This window comes from Centruroides vittatus, unplaced genomic scaffold, assembly GCF_030686945.1.
Source record: "Centruroides vittatus isolate TY-2023 unplaced genomic scaffold, ASM3068694v2 contig_620, whole genome shotgun sequence".
Classification (NCBI taxonomy): Eukaryota; Metazoa; Arthropoda; class Arachnida; order Scorpiones; family Buthidae; genus Centruroides; species Centruroides vittatus.
In genome coordinates this window covers 2236659-2257223 of record NW_027122381.1, presented here as the reverse complement: position 1 = coordinate 2257223, position 20565 = coordinate 2236659, and the positions used below count along the sequence as shown (strand labels likewise).

The window sequence follows — 20565 nt, the reverse complement described above, 5'->3', positions numbered from 1 at the left end:
GAAACTGAATGTGTACAAATTGTTTACAAATCTTTCCAATAAAAGAATGAGATCGCTCTATATTTCAAAGCAATCCACGATTAGTCTAATTAATACTGTACTATCATATTTTGTACTTACGAAAGAGGTCACAACGTAGTCGTGACAGTTTTCAATGACATTGTGTGTATGGATAAGAGTTGGTGCGAACATCTTATGAATATGCTTGGCGAAATCTTTCGGTGAAGATTCGTAGCTCTGGTTCACGTATGGACGAGCGAGCTTTTATTTTATCAAATCAATGCAATTTTGACAATATTTATAAACTTCTCCAGTTTATACATTTTTGTCTATTCGTTTTCTATTGAAAATCTGCACTTTCTCTTTGAAAAATCGTTTTCGGAATTGCCATCCGTTAAAAAGGCGAGATATTTTGCATTTGGGAATGTTAGAATATAATGAATAAATTTGACATTTTAAGTAATTAACTAAAATCAAAAAAATATTTACTTATAACTAACTCATAATATCAAATTGAATTGTTATGTGTGACATTAAACAATCGTCCTTCGATGTCACCTCTCCGGTTTCTTATTGTTTACATCGTAAGAATTTCTCTTTTCTAAGATAACGATAAAAATGCATTAGAGTTATAAAGTAAGAATAATAAAATCGTAAGATAGTTATAGTTAAGTAGTTAAATATTCAAATTTTAGAAGAAAATTTACATTTATTTTAAACAATTCCGAAAAAAAATTTTTAAACTCAAGAGAAAACGCACGTTTTTAATAGAAAATAAATATAGAAAATGCGTAAACCCGCGTATTTTACAAATATTTTATGTCAAAATTGTATTTATTTAGGGGAGAAAATGTAGCGATTATCAGGGAGGAACGAGGCTATTGGGAGATGAAATCTTTGCTGAAAGATTTCTCGAAGCACACTGATAAGTTGCTGGGGACTTTTCAACTTCGATTTTCTTCGAAACGTTTCAGAAGTGCGTTTTCTCCCTTAGCTCGATAAAGGTTCTTATCAAGACTTATCCGTGCAAAGTGTGAATTGAAAACTGTGATGATCACTCCAACTTTCCTTGTTAGTGAACCCCGTAGTAAATTATTCGATTACACAAATTTTTAAAAGTTGTAATAAAACTTTATTCGTGTGTACATAATGGCTTTTAAACAAAAAAATAATTACATACACTATAAAAAGACTTTTTTTAATACTGTACAATGATGTTGTTAATGATAATGCCTCTATAAATGAAAAGTTCTTTTTAACAATTATTACTGCATTACCATTTGTGTCCGTGGCCACCGCCTCCTCCTCCGCCACCGTGTCCGTGACCACCGTAACCTCCACCTCCGTGACCGTGACCTCCTTTGCCACCTCCTCCTCCTCCACCGTGGCCGTGCCCACCGTAGCCTCCACCACCCCCGTGTCTGTGACCACCACCTCCTTCACCGTGTCCGTGACCACCGCCTCCTCCTCCTGCACCGTGTTTGTGACCACCGTAACCTCCACCTCCGTGACCGCGACCTCCTTTGCCACCGCCTCCTCCTCCTCCACCGTGTCCGTGACTATCATAACCTCCACCTCCGTGACCGTGATCTCTTTTTCCACCGCCTCCTCCTCCTCCTCCGCTGTGACCGTGTCCACCGTATCCACCTCCTCCTCCATGTCCGTGTCCACCGTATCCACCACCACCACCTCCTCCGTGTCCGCCGTATCCTCCGCCTCCGTGGTCTCCTTTACCACCACCTCCTCCTCCACCATGTCCGTGACCATGACCTCCTTTTCCACCGCCTCCTCCTCCTCCACCGTGTCCGTGTCCACCGTATCCACCTCCTCCTCCATGTCCGTGTCCACCGTATCCACCACCACCTCCTCCATGTCCGTGTCCTCCGTGTCCTCCTCCTCCGTGGCCTCCTTTACCACCACCTCCTCCTCCTCCACCGTGTCCGTGACCATGACCTTCTTTTCCACCACCTCCTCCTCCGTGACCGTGTCCAACATATCCTCCACCTCCGTGTCCGTCTCCACCGTGACTGTGACCACTATAACCTCCACCTCCGTAACCGTGACCTCCTTTTCCACCACCTCCTCCTCCTCCACCGTGTCCGTGTCCTCCTTTACCGCCACCGCCTCCTCCACCGTGACCGTGTCCACCGTAGCCTCCACCGCTTCCTCCACCTCCGTGACCGTGACCTCCTTTTCCGCCTCCTCCTCCACCACTGTGTCCGTGTCCGTGTCCTCCTTTACCACCACCGCCTCCTCCGCCGTGACCGTGACCTCCACCGCCACCACCGTGGCCGTGTCCACCCTTTCCTCTTCCGCCTCCTTCTCCTCCGTGATGTCCGTGGCCGCCTCCTTTACCACCACCACCACCTCCTCCTCCTCCTCCTCCTTTGTGATGCCACCATGTAGCAGCTTTCAGTAGATTCTCTTCTTTCGCTATGGATATACAAATCGCCGCTAGGAACACCGCAACAAAACACAACGCAATCCTCTGAAATATAATACAAATTCTAAAACATTAGACAAAAATATACGTTTATAGAATAGAAATCGGCATAACTTACCATGACGGGATCCTTAGACGTTGTACGGTGACATCTGTTTTCAATTTTATATACACTTCGAATAAGTTCACGTGATCGCCGGTATCAGGAAGAGACGTCATCGTCGTCATCCCGTTCCTCCTACAATCGGGTTCGATACTCGTTTTCGAATTAGTCATTTTTTTAATATTAGCGAGAAGAATATAAACCGGATAATAATCTCGCGTTAACGACATCGAGCGCAGTAATGATCGGAGGGGTGAAGGACGACCAGTTAAGGGGATTAGATAAATGCCGTAAATTGAGCAGAAGCTCGTTTCGTCCCGCTCCCTTAGATATTAGGAGAAGGAAAGGAGCAGAGCTTGGTACAAATTTGGGTGAATGGCTTATCCCACGCTAATCCGTCTCCGGATAGGGGTGAACGACTTTCGACGGGTACCGGTGATAGGAGGCCCGCCACGCTTTATTTTCGGGGAGAGAAATAGCAAACGTCACACATGGTCGGCCTACGAGAAATTTCTCGATTTTTACGAAAAAAAAGATGCGGAGATTGCGTCGTTAGATATAGAAGATGGCAGTTAAGTGGCAATTTTCCTAATAATTGGCCGAAAGGGTAATTTAAGATTATTAAAATAATCGACCGTCTTCATTCGATTAGAAAGTTCCGACGCGAATTACATCGCCGTCATTTAACAGCGTAATTTCCGACTAATCGTCGAGGATATCTTTTCTAAATTTTACAATAAGCCGAGCATCCGTCGGTCTCGGCCACGAATTTTTTTAACTTTGAAAATTAATATACAAATTCATAATTAAAGAATGGAAATTTTAACTTCGTAACTCGAAGACAATATCGAGATTCACTCAAAAGTTGTTTTTCTTAATCATCCCGATATGCGAATGTGTGATTGTCCGCTCCGTCTTATCTTTTAACTTCGATAATTACGCATAAATTCGACGATACGCTAACAAAAACTTAAAAACATACTGATTGAAAGTATATTTCGATTTATAGATAAACACAAATAAATTTATAGAAACTTTAATCTCCCACTTATATAAATTTTTGCTATTTTCGTATTTCGAACAATCGAAGAACGATTAATTAGTCGGCAAAATCGATGGATTTTGCCACTAATTAATGCCGTTTCGCTAAGAATAAATAGTGGTAATTCGCCAGAACAAACTTTTTTCGTCTGACCAAAGAGGCCTTCGTTTTTCTCCACTTTAAAATTAATTGTGCCTCTTTTCGCGCTCGAGATTCTCTTTCTTAACCGTGGTCTGGTTTCTCACACTGATATTTTTTCTTCGAACTTCGAAGGTATTTCGTACGAGCCCTATACGCAATTCTTCTTTTATTCTCGTTTCGAGTAATTTCTATACGAATAGAACAATAAATACGTCTGCGCTCGAAAAATCGTTGTGTCGCGTAAACGAAAGTCTTTTCGATTAATAAGTTGTTAACGCTTTGTTATTGTATCGTCGAATCGCGTGTTTAATCAATGACTTAAGAGACCGAATTAAGTACATTTTTGAAGGGAAAAAAGTAATAATTTTGTACGATTTCTGAGTTGACAGTAGCCAGTTTTCTCTTTCTATTCAAACTTTTGTACGAAAATTTATTTGAATTTTTTCTAGGAAATTTTACAGAAATTTAAATTCATTTTCGATTCCCCGAACGAAAAAAGATTCCCCTATTTTTAATAAAATTCAATTTTCATTTCGAGGAAGTTGAATTTAATAAAATTTTCATTTTCCACAAATTATAGCGAAATTTTCTATTTATTTGTAAAACCTCGTAACGAATTCTTCGTTACTTTTAAAGTAAAATCTCCCCAAAAGATACAACGTCGTAATTTTTTCCGAAAATTAATGTAATTCTAAGATATATCTTCATTGTGGAAATAAACGTCTTCTATCATTTTATGTTTTTTTTCCCTACGTAAGACTTTTTAGCGGTTTAATAATATAGCGGCGCGCAATTTTTATGGTGTACAATTAATAAGGTAAAAATAAAATTTGAAACTCTTAGAGTTTATTCGCAAAATTAATCGATAAAATTATACAATAAATGGAAAGTCGGTGGTCGAACTAATGGGTATTTACACTGAGATGGCCGAGAATTTTCCAGTCGGTTAAACGGAATGGCGGTACATTTCTCCCCCGTGATCCATCCCGGAAGTATCTAAAGAGGAATGTAGACTATGAAATTTGCCGAAACTTCCTCCGGCCGCGTGCAGATCGAACGAATGAGAATTTCCGTGTAAACTGTGACTCGCGCCCAGGCCGGCGTGATGGCCGTGAAGACCTCCGTGAAGACCTCCGTGAAGACCTCCGTGATGGTGGTCCTTGGCGCTGTGGCCGTAGGCGTCGCCCCCGTATCCCACTCGACCGCTCAGGTGACCGTGCCCGACACCGTGATCGGCCACGTGACTGTGCCCGGCACTGTGATCGGCACTTTGGTGGAGGTGGGCGGTGGAGTGATCGTGGTCGGCGTGATGATCGTCCTTCTTGTGCCAGTTGAAACCGTTATTCCAACCGTCGTACCATCCTTTGACGTACCCGTCCCACCATTTGGGGCTGTGGGCCTTAATGGCGTGATGACCCGAGTGAAATTTGGTGATTGCCGACGCCTGAAGGTGATGGTCTTTAACGGGGTAGTGATGACTGGACGCGCTGACCGTGATCTCTTCTACGCTGTCGCTCTTCTTTATATTCTTCGTTTCTAACGAAGTGGCCAAACAAAGAAACCACAACGTAATTCGGATTATCTGCGAAAACAATAAATTAAAACGATTAAACGCGAAATAAACGGGTAGAAGGTTATTAAAATAGCAAGAAACCGTAAAAGAATGACACAAATATCTTAAATGGAACGGGATTTCCGATTATTTGGAGTAATTTTACACAGATAAGGTCCAGTTGCTACGCTATATTTAGTCCTATTTTCTGACGAAATTACCGAACAGGAAGTAACTTTAAGATCTTTCCGAGAGACAAGAAAAAAGGTTATAAATAGAAACCCAATCTCGCGACGTTTATCGAAAGAAAAAAATCCCTCGCTAAATGTCTTTCAAAAGTAAATGGCGAGAACCCAATCGTGACGAAATCTAATTTCATTAATTGCGGCGTTACTTTTTTAAATTCGTCTTTTCGATAACCGTAACGGTCGATGCCGCATTAGAAACGTACAAATTTATCAGAAACTAGTGCAAACCCATTTTAAATTTAAACTCGATTGACAATTAAATATTTAAGAAATAAACCGCCAGACGTTAAAGCGTATTAGAAGTAGCCTAGAAGCCGGGTCCATTCACTTACCATTGTCAATTCGATACCGACTCTAAGGGCTGCCGCGATTTTTCTGTCTGTTTTATAGCTTCTCAATATTCTTCCGCTAAAAGGAGTACATTAGCCCATTTTTTCACCGAAGAAAATACTCTTATACGTCCTCCCCTTTAGCTAAACTTGACAATGACCCAGAAACGGATCCGTGCGTAACGATTAAATAAGGAAATGGGACTTCTGATAAGTTTCTATCAATCACATTGTTGCTTCTAGACAGGAGATGGCTGAGATTAGAAAATTACGCCGTATCGGACCATCTAAATTAAAAAAAAAAAAAAAAAAAATTGTAATTCGCATTCAAATGCCCCAATAGATGTTCTGCGGGTATATATTTATATTTAACACCACAAAACGCAGTTTTCGCTTCCACCTTCCGAAATATACCTTAAGAAGGATCGAATTAAGTGACGTAACTGTATAATTACTGTATCGAAAATTTTCTTTAAATGATTATTTATTTTATTTTTTTTCAAATTTGTGCAGTTCGCAATTAAGATAAGGTTACATTTAACCTACATTTATAATCCGTTTTCGAAATTTAAATAAATGTTAAGGTCACGCTTATACTGATCGATATCTTTATTACAGATTTAATTTCGTGTCGGAGTTTGGGTTATTTTGCTACAAACTTGATTCTTCGTTCTACAAACTTCAATTTTTTTCCTCACCATGCAAAAAAAATCAAACTTTGATTTAGGCCGCTTCCGACATCGGCACTAGATCAAAGCGACTCAAATAACGATTACGTAAAGTAACGAAGTCTGCGTACGAGTTTGAGAATTAAGAATCACGTGGCCCGGTGATAACGATATCGAAACGGCACGTTCGGTACTCTACGAATACCGAAGTGTTCCTCCTTCGACTTTACCACGAAAATTTTTTTACGAGTATTCGTCGACGCATTCCGAGCGTAGCGCTAAAGCCAGGTCTGACTGTACTTTATTTTGTTCTTTATAAACGGTTATAAAATAAGTATAAATACGGAATTACTTCGAAATTACTATGCCCATCCGAGTTTTAATTAGATATATTTCGGAGAAGGAGATGCCAATTAAACTAAATATAGTTTAAAAATAATTAGCCTATTAAACAACGAAAAGGTTAATAATGTATTTAAAATAAAATATAAACAGGAAATACTGTGATATTATTATCCGGGAGACTTTTGAAGAACGACGAAGAATACCCGGTATTTATTAAGCATCCCTACTTTAAGTACGAGCGGAAACGCGTTTAAGGCCTAAGACGTAGCAGATAAGAGATCCTTCCGCCCGGAATAAAAAATACCGAATTTAAAAGGGCCCTAAGCACCAGGTCCTAAACTGTAACGTTATATTACACTCGGGAAACACGCGTAAAAGTGGGTACAATCGACGACATAATTTCTGTACTCGTAACATAAATCAATTTTAATTGCGATCATTAAAAACCGTTTAAGACTGGAAATTAGAAAAATGTAAAATTTTATATAAAACAATTATTTTGTGTTGTTTAATCTAAAAAACGAAAAATTTAGCATTAAGTAATTATCCGAGCCATCTATTTTCGAGGAAAAGACTGGTCATATCAGGAAAGAGTAGAATAAATTCTTCCCATTTGTCGAGGGGCTCGTCACAGGCTACGCATTTTATAGTTAGGCGATAAAAGAGACATTTATGAACTTGTGTTATTCTTTACGATCCACGCCAAGGACTCGGCCAGCGTGCGAAGTGTCAACGTACCTTCTCTTCCTACCACGCAAAGAACAATAGAAGTTTCCATTCGATTTTTTTAACACGATAACGTATTTGTTATCGAATTAAAATGGCGTAGAAGAGACGAATCGTCGCCATAAATATAAATTCTATATAAAAATACAAAAATAAAAAAGAGGAGAAACCGCGCCGTGACATCGAAAGACTTATAAACGCAACGACGTCGACCCGAATATTCAAACGAACAAACGGAGATAATTCGAAATTGTTCCGTAACAATAGCAAAAATTACAATGGAACGGTTCTACCGACGTGTTTTCCTCGTCCAACGTTTATTGCTTTAGTCAGATAAATAAATCTTTATTATACGACTTTAACCGAAGTAAAACCACGCGTAATCGTTTCGACGGACATTACGCCTATAAAAACATCGAAATCTGTAAAATTAAACTTTGACATTTCTATTCTTTTAAACAAAAGTTATTTATTTTGTTACTAGGGCTATCCTCGTGCCAATCCCCCCGCCCGCTTTCGATCCGGATTAAGCCTCTACCGGGCCCTAGACAAAATTTAAATTTAAATTTTGTCTAGGGCCCGGTAGAGGCACCAATTTAAATAAGTCGCTTCTAAAGAAATCTTCGATAACGTCGCTTTAAATTTGTATTAGTAATAGAGAATACGAGCATTCGTACAATAATAATTGTATAATAAAAGAATTTTTAGTATAACGAAAAATATTTTTATATTTTTTTAATTTATTATTTATTTTCTGTCTATCTGTTTTTATTTTTTCTTGTACCGAAGCCGGGCCCCTCCGAATTACGGGCTTTACACATTTCTCTCGTTTGTCTATCGGTTAATCCGGCACTTTTCGCTCGATTGCCGGAAAGTTTGCGGTGACGATTTTAAGATAAGCCATTTATATCTACAGATCTAACGCAATCACGCGTACACTATACGTGTATATTTGTAGGGATAAACGAAAATTAATTCGCTTTATCTCTAATAATATACTAATTACGGTCTTACTTCCGACACTCGACCGACTTTTAAAGCCATTTTCCACGGGATTTTCCGAGCGATAATTAGAAAGAAGCCCGGAATATAAACCGGCCAAGGCGTAAAAAATTTCAAACAATACGGTATCGTTATTGTTTACAGACATACTACGCGGGCAACACGCGAGATATTTGACGGTGTTTTTCGCTACGGACAAACGCGCGACGAGCGTCGAGCGTACGAAAGATTCAATAAATTGTAAACAATAGCGAACAACATAAATTTGGACGTATTACGAGCAAACGACCTATTTACACGGACAATCGGGATGTGTTTAAAGCGGGAATCTCTTTTATCAAACCGGGTCAGATATAATTTTTTAACGATTTTTATCTCGTTTAAGTTAAAGAGATTTCTTACGACGTAACGAAAAGGGGGGAAACGTATTTTGTGACAGTTTAAAACCGCGACGAACCAACTCTTTGCAGTTTTATTTTGCGAAAATTTCGAAAAACTTTTATCGAGGGCGTAATAAAATTCGACGCTAAAGAATACGCAATTTCCGTTTTAAGTAAAATAAAATACTCGGTTCGCTAAATGGCGGAAGGAGAAATTTACAAAAAGAAAACTTTTCGCGGAATTTATCAACGCGACAAAGACAGAAACCAAAATTCACGAATTTCTTTTCGAAAAAAATGGAATAAATTGGACGAAAAGTAAAATAAGGTTAAATGGGAATTTTCTCGGGAAAATAGAACGAAACAGTGTTTTGACTTTTCCAATCGTCGGAATATTAAGGCTTCGACTTTTATTCTTTCGTTCCAAATATACACAATTATTCACTAACGAGGAACTCGGACCGTCGTCTGTCCTACAAAGTTTTTCTCTCTCGCTTCTTTTTGCCGTCCTCCTCTCTCCGTTTTCCTGTTTATACACAAATTTCAATAACTAAAAATAAAGAAAGATTTCGATAAAGGGGTACGTCGCGCCCAGCTTCGTCTAAATAATAAAATGTTTTTACCTTATTTTATACGAATATTTTCGCGTAAAACTCGAATAACGAGTCTTTAACGTACCCGTATTTAGTTTTTTTCCTAGTAGAAACGCGTAAACGTACGGTAAAAACGTCCGGGCGGTAAAGATTTACGGCGGGTGAGACGGCTTAATACTAGAAAAATGGTTACTCCGACGCGACCGTTCGGAGTTAATTCGAGTCGAGGCGATAGAAAAAGCCGCGGTACGTCTTATTAACTAAAATAGGTCAGTCGAGTAAAATCTTACGAATAATTCGACCTTTTTTAAGAAAACGAAATAGGAAAAATCGTAGTCTTTTTTACTTCCGCGTTCTTACGCGGAGAAACGGAATACGTCATCCCACTAACGAGGCAGACGCGTCGTCCGCTTCTCCCCCACACGCGGCTACCGGCGACGGTTTTAAACGTTTCTTTAAGCGCGAGGAGCGAAATGGCCAAAAAATAATATAAAATTTTGTTAAGCCGGACGCGTTGGTAGATTATTCGCTCCGCTAATTCTGTTTATATAAATTCGATAGAGATAAAGCGCTTTCCCGCGCAATTTTCCACCGGGTGACGCCGGGCGTGTCCGTTTTCGAAGCGCGAATATTTGTCTTAATAATTTCGGTGGCCGGCCAAAAACGGAGACAATAAATCGCGCGGATAAATTTCTTTACGGGGGTTTTTCACCGGTAGATTTAGGACGGAGTATCGCGTCGATACGAAAAGACGAACGATCGGTGGCGGTTTCTCGCTTAATTTCGCCGGATTTCGTGGGTACGGAGCGATGACGGCGATTTTCTTTTTTCCATAATATTATTCGCCGTAATCGTCTTGGCAAAACGAATCGCGCTTTACTAAGTTAACGCTTTTCGAAACCGGCCCGAACCAAAAATTCTCGTTTACGTAAATACGCTGTGCGGATCGCGCCACGACTTTTCTTAATTGCAATTTTTATTATTATTATTATTTTACATCTAACAATTTCTTTCGGCAGTCGTCGATGTCCCGCCGTTAAATAAACGGCTCGGGTTTCGGTATCGTTTCGAAATTGGTATCTAAACTTAACGCTAGCGGACGAAAACGCTGGTATTATACGGGGATTCCGCGTTTTCCCTATTATCGTTGTTCCCGTTATCTCGGTAGGAAATATTCTACGGTAGAAATTCTAAAGTCGAAATCGTTCCGCCCGGCGGATTCCACTCGTACTAACTTTTCGGTGGTAGAATAAACCGCTTAACCCCGGAGTAGAAGGAACGAAGGTCGCGCCGTTAATAGCTATACGGTGTCTTTTCCGACGACTCGAAGGAAGAAACTCTCCCTACGACGGTAGCCACCGAAACGTCCTCCTGCCTCTATACATTCCGGATAACGTTAAGAATACCGTCCGAGTCCCTCGTCCGTTACCGTAATTCCCGGGAATCCGATACTTTCTATCCGTAACGGAAATGTCCGGCGTTACGACTTTTACCCGTCGGACGACGTAACCGGACTTACGCAATAAAGACGCGTTTTTGTCCGCGAGTAACCCGAGACTGGCCCGTTACCGGTCACCACTCCTCGACTATTTCTACCCGCGGGCCGGCTTCCGGTCCGGTAAGCCACCGGATAAAATTTGCTCGAGTTATCGAATCCGTCCGACGTTGGCGTAAACGCCGAAATCCGACCGAGAACTTTCGTTTTACCCGACTAAACGGTTCCTAACAAGTAACTAGGCCTGTATTTCCATACGCGATATTCGCCGTCGAACTTCCGACACCGGTAGAAGAAAGAAAGATTTTCGATAATAAGGAGCCGACGATTAACGTGGCGCTACAATTCATTCGACGCCTTTAACCCGTCCGGCCGTAACGCTCTACCGGTCGAGTTTTGTCCGTCTCACTCGTTACCTGTAATTTCTTAACGATACGCGGCTCCTCCTCTACGTTACGTACGTAAATGTATTATTAATTAATTAGTTTTGACATTTTATTAATCGTGTTTTATTCGCGAACGGAAGTTCGGACCGAAATAGAACGGAAGTGGACGGGGGCAAACGTTCGTTCCCGGATACTTAATTAAAAATATTGGACCGTATTATTTTAGTATTTATATAAAAGTGGACGAAGGTCGATCGAAAGACTCGGGCGGATGGCGTAAAAGACGAGTGACACAATTTCGTCGGAAAGTAGAACGAAGAACCTCGGTGACATTTAACGAAACTCGAAGACGCGTGTAAAGGAAGAAAGTATTTTCTTCCGTCATTCGCTAGGAATTAATGGTAAGATGTCTCGTATTTTACTAGATCTATGTAGGCTAATTTATTGGCCCGCCTTAATTCGTTTTATAAAGTAAACGCGAGAATAAACCGGGTCGTCGATATTCGGCTAAGGGTGCGAGGTTCTAAGTTTTAAAATAATAGTTTTTAATTAATACGGCAAAATAAATTTTAACCGGAAATAAAACTTCTTTTACGCGGCCAACTTTTATATTTTTCTCCAAACTCGTGACTCCCGTCGACTAGCTACAAAGATATATTTTATTCGTCTGGAAAAGACGAGCGATAACTTTTTCGGCCGTGGTAGCGCCTTTCTCTCTTAAATAAATAAACTTTTACGAGAAGGATTAGCGCGATTACCCTACATAATGATAATTAAAAGGAAAAGTAACTTCCGAGTTTACCGTCCAAAACGCAAAATAATACGACCGGCCGAGTTAGGAAGGATATTCCTAACGATATCGAGATATAATTTTAAGAGACTTTTATTAAAAAGTAAAACAAAATTAATATAAAAAAATTAAAGGTACAGTACTGTACGTACTTACTTTTGAAAGTAAATAAATTACACGAGTCTACCGCAAAATGACGAAACGTTAATTTTTCGCGCGGCCGAGTCTTTCTTTACGTACGCGCGTAGATACAAAACCCCGTACTTATTTGAATATAGTACGCGCCGTACACTCGCGTATAAAGCGGGAATGGGAAGACCTTCGAGAAACGGATTGGCGGCTTTATCGGTAAAAATGGACTTATTGGAAATTGCGATTTTAAAAGAGATAATCGCCGGGTGGAGTTCGGTAGAAACGACCGAGGAGGAAGTAACCGCGTCGAGTTTCTTCCTAAAAAGGACGGACAAAGACAAAGAAGAGCGCCTCCACCCCACTTTTCTGCATATTTTTTAGTCGCTGGCGAGGGAATAGGAAAGTAAATAAATTATCTTACGACCGAGATGAGTAAATTACGATTAACAAGTTGTAATAATTAATCGAGTTTTTTGACGAATCGACCGGAAAAACGATTTCTACCTTTCGGAATTCGTTAACGAGTTCGTTCCGAATTTTTGTCGGATTACTTCTCGATAAACGCCGATTCTCTCGAAAGGAATTGTTTATTTTCGGATCGATCGTATCTGTTTTTACCACTTTATTTCTAAATTCCGCGGTAAGCCGCAAAGATGCGCCTACCTTTTCTACCGACTGCTTATTAAGCTTGCGTACGCGGTTAAACGGGAAGGTAAATTTAATAAACTGGCTTCGTAAAGTGATAATATTCTTAACACTTTCCACTCCACGCGGGTGAGCGCCACGCGCTATCGCGCAGTAATTACGTCGATATAGGATTATGTGTTTTGTACGAATTATATTTAATTTATTATTTTTTAATTTTTTTCCAATAGATGGTGCTACGTGTAAATCCAGTAAATTGGTGTAGACAGAAATTAATTGATATATAGAAATCAAATTAATAATTTGGGGTTTCGATATCCGATCGATATTCTAAGTTAGAAGTACGTACGTAACTGCCGAGTTTCTTAACAATTGGTCGAACGTCCTAGGAGCGTATAACCAACAAACAAACATCGTCATTTATATATGTAGATGAAGAGAATAGTTTTATTTTAAACGCTATATTTATTAAAATAAAATTTGTCTACACCCAAAAATACGAGTATCAACTCCCGGTAGCCCGGTGGAGAGACGACGAGAGCCGCGGTAAATTCTCCGGGCCCCTCGGCCCTTCGATCTCCTCCCAACGACATTTACCGTCGGAGCTATTTCCCGATTACGTGAGAAAATACAATCGCGTGGTGTTTTAATGGCGGAAAGTTCGACGTGGTTTTTAACCGAGATAACTAACATCGGAATAAAGAGGAAAGAATAATAAATTTAACACAAATTCTACACAGATACAGTAATCATATATTATTTAATTCGAAGAACAAAACAACCGAATCTTACTCGAAATAGTTTTCTTTATCGAGAGATCTTAATCGAAGAATAAGCCTATTTTGTACATCAGTTCTTTATCGATCCAACAAAATATCTCGGCAAGATTCTTGCCAATACGACATCTCTAATCCAAAATATTCGTTCGAATCTTCGACGAAATCTTCTAGCTAAATAAAACGAGCCGTACAAAACAAAATTTGTAAACACGTGGATAGCGGAGCGTCGATATCGTTCGCCATCTTGAATACTGAACGCGTGCGCCAAAATGTAAACGGTTTGCCGCTTGTGCGGTCGTGCTGCCGCGCGGCGAAGACGCGTTTGCGTCACCGCTTTTCCTTGCCGCGCCGCATGTGTGCATCTTCCTTTAAGACGACGATGTATCGCGCCGCGCTTAAACGTCGTGTTCGACGTGGTTATTACGTTGACGGATACGTAACACTGACGAAAACGATATTATACAAAATCGATGACGCTTTTCGCACTCTTCGCAGCGCTCGATTTTTCTGTAGTGGTAACATTCGAAAAGAAATTTATCAGCCATCTCCTTCTCTTACATTACAATGGAAATGCAACAGTTTTGTTTTTTCATATTTCGTTCATTTATAATCGTATTAATAGATATTCAAAATTATCTATGATAACATTTCGAATATTTGTGTGTTGTGTACGAAAAAAGATGATTTAGATCCAGCGATTTTATCGCAGGGCTTAACCACTACAAAGTTTAATAATGGTTGTAAGAAAGCAAATGGGGAAAATGTACAAATGCGGAGTTTGCATCGATGGGGTTTTCTTATTTCTTATTTTTATCGTCGTTTAACTATAGGAGTCCGGTGTTAAACATTTGGCCATGCGCGACGGAAACGAAGAAGAACCAATTTATACATCAGATCAGTGGCGTAGCGTGGCGGGGGCGGCGGGGGCGGCGGGGGCGGCCCGCCCCGGGCGGCACTTTAAAGGGCGGCAAAATTTCCCCGCCCGGCGGCTGACACCCACGCTACGCCACTGCATCAGATATTACTCACTTCGAACACGTTCTATAGAACAGGGGTGGCCAACTTTTGTGCACATAAGATCTACTTTTTATCGTAAAAATGTGTCGCGATCGACTTGTTGTCATAGGAATAGTCTAAGTGGGGAGGGGAAAGTGTGAAATACATACTATGTTTATACACTGTTTCAGTACGAAGTGCACTCATTGTTTATGAGTCGAGTCATAACTGCATGCATACAGTTGCGTTCGGTTACAAATATAATACATTAAGTCAAGACATCGCTAGCGATCGACCAAAATTGGCATGGCGATCGACCGGGCGAGCGCGATCGACTTGTTGGCCACCCCTGCTATGGAATACCGTTTTCGAACGTTCCGCCGGATTATCCATCGGGCTACTCCCAGGCTAGTAAATAATATGTACAAACGAATTTAGCTCGAGGCAAACTATTATTTCGCCATCTCGTGGTAAATTTAGTAATTAGAAATAAGTTTATTTTAAATTTAAATTTAAATATTTTTAGAAAAAAAGATCGGCCAGGAACCGGACTCGGAACAGCGACTCGGTAACTTCCGCTTACCGTGCAGGTGCTTCGCCAATTAAGCTAATAAATTTTCCTTCTAAAAAAATTTAAAGTAAAAATAAACTTATTTCTAATTATTAAATTTACCACGAGATGGCGGCATAACGTCTATCTTTAGCGAAATTCATTTCTATTTAATGATTTGCTAGTCTTAAACCAATGAACAATTTAGCAGATTATTCGGCGATAAAAGTAAATAGGGTTGTTATTTGTTATTCGTATTTGTTATTTGTTATTCGTATGAGAAATGAATTATTCGTCTCACTTTGTATATATCGAAAAAATGCTACCATATTTAATTCGTCACGTCATCGAACGAAAATAGCCTGGAAAATTTGTTTTAATTTTATAAAAGATATATTTTATAAGCTTTTTTATTTATTTAAATTATTCGATAACCATTGCAAAGTAAAAGTAAAAGATTGACAAAAAATTCTGTCATTTTATTTTTGCAATAGTAAATATGTAATAACGGTAAAATGGAGCGCGCCATCTCGTGTGAAAAATTATAATTGAATTTCATTTTTTTTTCTTATCGAATTGCACATTTTCTTTTAATTCACATATTGTAAGTTGTCGTCTTAAGCTTTCCCTTCTAATATCATAGGTTAAAAAACAATGATAAATAACAAAAGTACACCAAGCATTAGTATTAACTACTATATAAACTGCATTATTACAATCGCAACAAACTACTTCCAACAACCTTTACTCTGCAGTTAAATTATTTCTTTAATCTAACGTTTTCGGTTAGCTTTACTAACCCTCTTCGGGATCGACAAAAAACCGTTATTTCAAAAAATGCTTTCGAAAAGATCTTTACAATTTAGAATGCCTTTAAACTTTCCGGCTGCGCAATCTCGGATCATTCCCAGCTGCGTATCGGCCGCTCTCCGAGCGGATGGGATTCGATACGATTCTTTAAAATTAATGCTTTGCTCTTTTTCGTCGTACTTGCCAATACACCAGGCCTCCGTATATTTAAGCTGCCTTATATTTGCCACTTTCTGTATAATTTTCGCACCGTCCCATTTGATAGACACCTCGTCCGGATCCGCTGTCGCGTAGTTCGCTAACGCCGTAACCGGTTGCCTGCATCATACATTTCTTTTATGTTCCTCTATCCTTACCGCTAGCGATCTCCTCGTGGTCCCTATGTAATATAGCTTCGTATTCCGCCTTTTATCCTGCACCGGAATTTCTTATTAGAATGCAAAAATTACGATGTAGTACCTTTGTCGATTTGGCGAATACGGCTACCGGAGGGATGCTACTCGCTACTCCCAAGGCTAAAGGTATTGTGCTTAAGAAAAGCGATTCGAAATACACGCCGGAGAAAGTATGTATTGCTGAAAGAACTAATAGAATTAGAGAACCAGCTGCGTAGTATAGACCCAGAATTGCTCGCAGACGCGAATGGCAGAGTGATAAATCTTACGTATCGGGAAGCAGAGAGGTTGCGTAATAGATACGAGAAGAAAGTGGCATGGTTAAAAAAAACAGCAGCGAGATATACGAAGCTATATTACATAGGGACCACGAGGAGATCGCTAGCGGTAAGGATAGAGGAACATAAAAGAAATGTATGATGCAGGCAACCGGTTACGGCGTTAGCGAACTACGCGACAGCGGATCCGGACGAGGTGTCTATCAAATGGGACGGTGCGAAAATTATACAGAAAGTGGCAAATATAAGGCAGCTTAAATATACGGAGGCCTGGTGTATTGGCAAGTACGACGAAAAAGAGCAAAGCATTAATTTTAAAGAATCGTATCGAATCCCATCCGCTCGGAGAGCGGCCGATACGCAGCTGGGAATGATCCGAGATTGCGCAGCCGGAAAGTTTAAAGGCATTCTAAATTGTAAAGATCTTTTCGAAAGCATTTTTTGAAATAACGGTTTTTTGTCGATCCCGAAGAGGGTTAGTAAAGCTAACCGAAAACGTTAGATTAAAGAAATAATTTAACTGCAGAGTAAAGGCATTAGTATTAACGTTATTGAATATCAATAGCAATATCGTTATTACGTAGTTAACAATATACAACACTATTTACACGACTGCGTAAGAAACCATCTTCGATGGTTGATAAAACGATATAAATATATTTAACAACGTAATAAACAGCATTTTATACATATTTACAAAATGATTTTTCAATTTCGAGGCAACGAGTTGCGTAACTTTCCCCTCAAATGTTGTGCCACCTGTTACGTAACTTCTGAAAACTCTATATGTATTATTATTAAATGGCAATCAGCTTAATTCTGAGGGTAGAGGTGCGTTTTATAAATGAAATCGCAAATGCTAACAACCAGAAAATGTTTATTAAGTCCGACCCTACTCGAGATGCGACACACGACCCCCTTTTGTCTTCCCACTCTCCACCTTTATTCGCCAAAATTTAATCGCATCGATCTCCGTAAAACACAGACCTCCCTGCAAAATTTCAGATATTTTTGGCAAAAGCTTCGAAGAGGGTGAACGAAAGTGCTCTTTACACACACTTTGTATACGTAGCGGCTTTTCTAAGGAGGCGGTAGAGTCGTCGACCGAATATATTCCGTTGTCCTTCTCCGTGACGCGATGGAGTCTCTTCTTCCGGAAATATCGCGCGTTTTGCGGGGAGTAATGAATTATTCTTCAGATTTTTTCAGATTTTCAACAATTCCGTTATAACGGCATATTTTTAGTGCGCCGTATAACATTTCCCAGAATAAAAATGAAATGGACATTTCATCGGGTAAGAATCAGAGTTCAATCTCCGTTTTAAGGACAGTTTTTGACACGAAAATTTGGTTCTTTTCGTAAAAGATGATAAAACTTATTATTTTTCTGCTGTAAAATTGTACGTAAGTCAGATAGAACTCTCCGCTTCTCACCTCACGATTTATTCGCCTACCTACGCGTAAGAAAAATAGTTTCGCCTTCATTACCGAGCAGAGTATAATACATACAGAAAATTATAATCTATTTAAAATTTCTGACAGTTTTGCAAGAAATATGAGATTGTAAAAAATAATTCAAAAAATCGCATTTAAATTTTCGAATATTTTATCTACGGAAGCGGAGTGATACGCATCTTCCGCGAGGGGGGACGGGCCGATAAGCAAAAATGCTCCTATTGATGGGTTTTGATGGGATATAAAACCAGGCGTATTTGTTGCGTCAGTTCTCGTTACTCCTAACTTTTGGGAGTATAAATACTGTAGTGCGGTATAAAATAAAAATACTGTGGGAGGGGTACAAAAACATTGGGGGGCCCGTATTACGTGGACGTACGCCCGTAACCACCGTTGCCACGTATTTCTTAGTATTTTCTATTTTTGGCTTCGCTAAATACAGTACTAATAACCGGCAATTATTTATCGCCACACGGCCACCGTGCCGGCTGCAAATTTTCCTCGCAATACACTTAAGTTTAACGTGTACGGCTCCGTACGTCGTACTTTTCCCGTTAATGACGAAGCCATTTTTGTCTATTCGAGAGAAAATTTTTCAATCGAAATAACGTAACTTCCGGCCCAAAGCGGAAGTTCGTGTACGGTTAATCGTACCTAAGCTTTTCGTATCTGGTCTCGGCTTTCGTCTATCTAACTCCGTTTTCGAGATTAGAAAAGGACAGACTAACGGCCAGGCAGACGGAAGACGGGGGATTTGATGTACCGTACAATATTTTGAAATTGTAGCCCAACGATCTCGACATTTCAAACAACAAAGGGATTATTACTACTCGAATGGATAGAATTACGGACTACGGATAAGGGTTGACCGGCACGTGTTTTTACTTCTAAATCTGAATTTTCGTATAAACAGGAGTAATTGACGAATACCCGCAAATTCGTATCACGTTTTCCGATACGTTCCTTCCCTATTTTGAATTTCCTACCGGAAGTGGCGTAAGACCTAATGACGAAGAATTTTCTCGTTCGTTTGTCGATTGTAATCTTTCTTATCGACCACGTTTCGGTCCGGGCTAACCGAAATATTTTTCTGTTTCGGTTTGGGTTTACTCCGGCGAAGCCAGACCAACGGAACTATTTTTCTTTTTAATTATTATTTATAACTAAGAAATTGAGAGAAATGTCAATTTTTCCACTCGATTCTAAATTACTTTATTAAAGCGCTTCGACTCCGCATTAAAATATAATTTTTCTTAATTTTAAATTTTTAGATTGTAAAACGTTTAGCGGCGCCATCCGGTGAGCGATAATATTACTAAACCGTCCTTTTCACTCGGAAAATTGTCTTATTTGGCAATAATATTCTTTACCACGCAAAATCGCGCATTTACCAAAAGTTTTTCTATTTAATATTTATAGGAAAGATCCTTCTACGAGTATTCGCCGGTGCGGTAAGAAGATAACGCTATATCGAGGTTTAATTTTAAATAAAGAATATATCTATATTAAAGATATTTATTATTTACACGCAATCTTTATAAATCGACGATAAAGCCTTCGTCTAAAAATACTGCGGATAAAGACTTTATTGTGGCGGTGAATTTTCCCGGTGGAAAAGTCACCGAGATGGAAACTCGAAATTTTTATTCCGCAAATATCCCGGACCCGGACTCCAGAAGAGGAATCGTCTCTTAGAAATATCTGAAACTGATCACGTAAAAGCCGATTAAGATAATCCCTTATCAAATACCGGGTTAATCCTCGATGACGTCACACGATAGGGTAACATTCTCGTCTCTCCCCATAACTATACCCGAAACGGAAAGAATTAATATTCTATTAACTTCTTCGCTCTGTTATTATATATACTTTTTCGAAAATTCAATAACAGTACCGAGGTTTGATAAATATTTTAATAAAACGATAATAATTCGAATACTTACGTTTAAAAGAAATACGCCACGGGTGGCTCAAAAATCCACCGTCGGGCCACCCTTCGGTCTTTCCGCCCGTCTTTACCCAATATGGCGACTTCTCCGCGTGACGTAGTATATAAACGAACGCCAGACGATTTTAGCGCATTAATTTCCGTACCGACGATAAAGGTCGCCTTTGGCGGGCGAATTTAAATTTCCGCCAGAGATTTCCCGCGAGCGAACGAGGAAGGAAAGGAAGTTTACTTCTCGATTTACCGTAGCGGGCGGGCGGTAATGTAATATTACAATTGAAAAATAAATAAATAAATAAATGCATCGGGTTCTCGTAATCGTTACGAAAATATA

At 39.6% G+C, this 20565-nt stretch overlaps 2 protein-coding genes across 2 annotated transcripts; both read right to left on the bottom strand.

Moving 5' to 3' along the window:
• Positions 1-1273: 1273 nt before the first annotated feature.
• LOC136979386 (uncharacterized) lies at positions 1274-2719 on the bottom strand. Its single transcript, XM_067275328.1, has 4 exons — positions 2562-2719; positions 2095-2486; positions 1648-2064; positions 1274-1614 (listed from the first exon to the last, which is right to left on the bottom strand). Exons 1-4 carry the CDS (start codon positions 2717-2719, stop codon positions 1274-1276), a joined length of 1308 nt encoding a protein of 435 aa, XP_067131429.1.
• A 1956-nt stretch (positions 2720-4675) lies between these two features.
• On the bottom strand, positions 4676-8641 carry LOC136979385 (uncharacterized). The gene is made up of 2 exons (XM_067275327.1): positions 8612-8641; positions 4676-5311 (listed from the first exon to the last, which is right to left on the bottom strand). The coding sequence occupies exons 1-2, from the start codon at positions 8639-8641 to the stop codon at positions 4676-4678; spliced, it is 666 nt and encodes a 221-aa protein (XP_067131428.1).
• Between the last annotated feature and the right edge of the window lie 11924 nt (positions 8642-20565).

What these genes read in the sequence shown, in the direction of transcription:
- LOC136979386 (XM_067275328.1), bottom strand. Translation starts at nt 2,719, where the DNA reads ATGACTAATTCGAAAACGAGTATCGAACCCGATTGTAGGAGGAACGGG. An exon ending in TAAAGGAGGACACGGACACG is followed by an intron (nt 2,065 to 2,094) that starts GTGGAGGAGGAG and finishes GTGGAAAAGGAG; the next exon opens with GTCACGGTTACGGAGGTGGA. An exon ending in ACACGGACATGGAGGAGGAG is followed by an intron (nt 1,615 to 1,647) that starts GTGGATACGGTG and finishes ACAGCGGAGGAG; the next exon opens with GAGGAGGAGGCGGTGGAAAA.
- LOC136979385 (XM_067275327.1), bottom strand. Translation starts at nt 8,641, where the DNA reads ATGGCTTTAAAAGTCGGTCGAGTGTCGGAA. An exon ending in AAGTCGGTCGAGTGTCGGAA is followed by an intron (nt 5,312 to 8,611) that starts GTAAGACCGTAA and finishes TTGTTTTCGCAG; the next exon opens with ATAATCCGAATTACGTTGTG.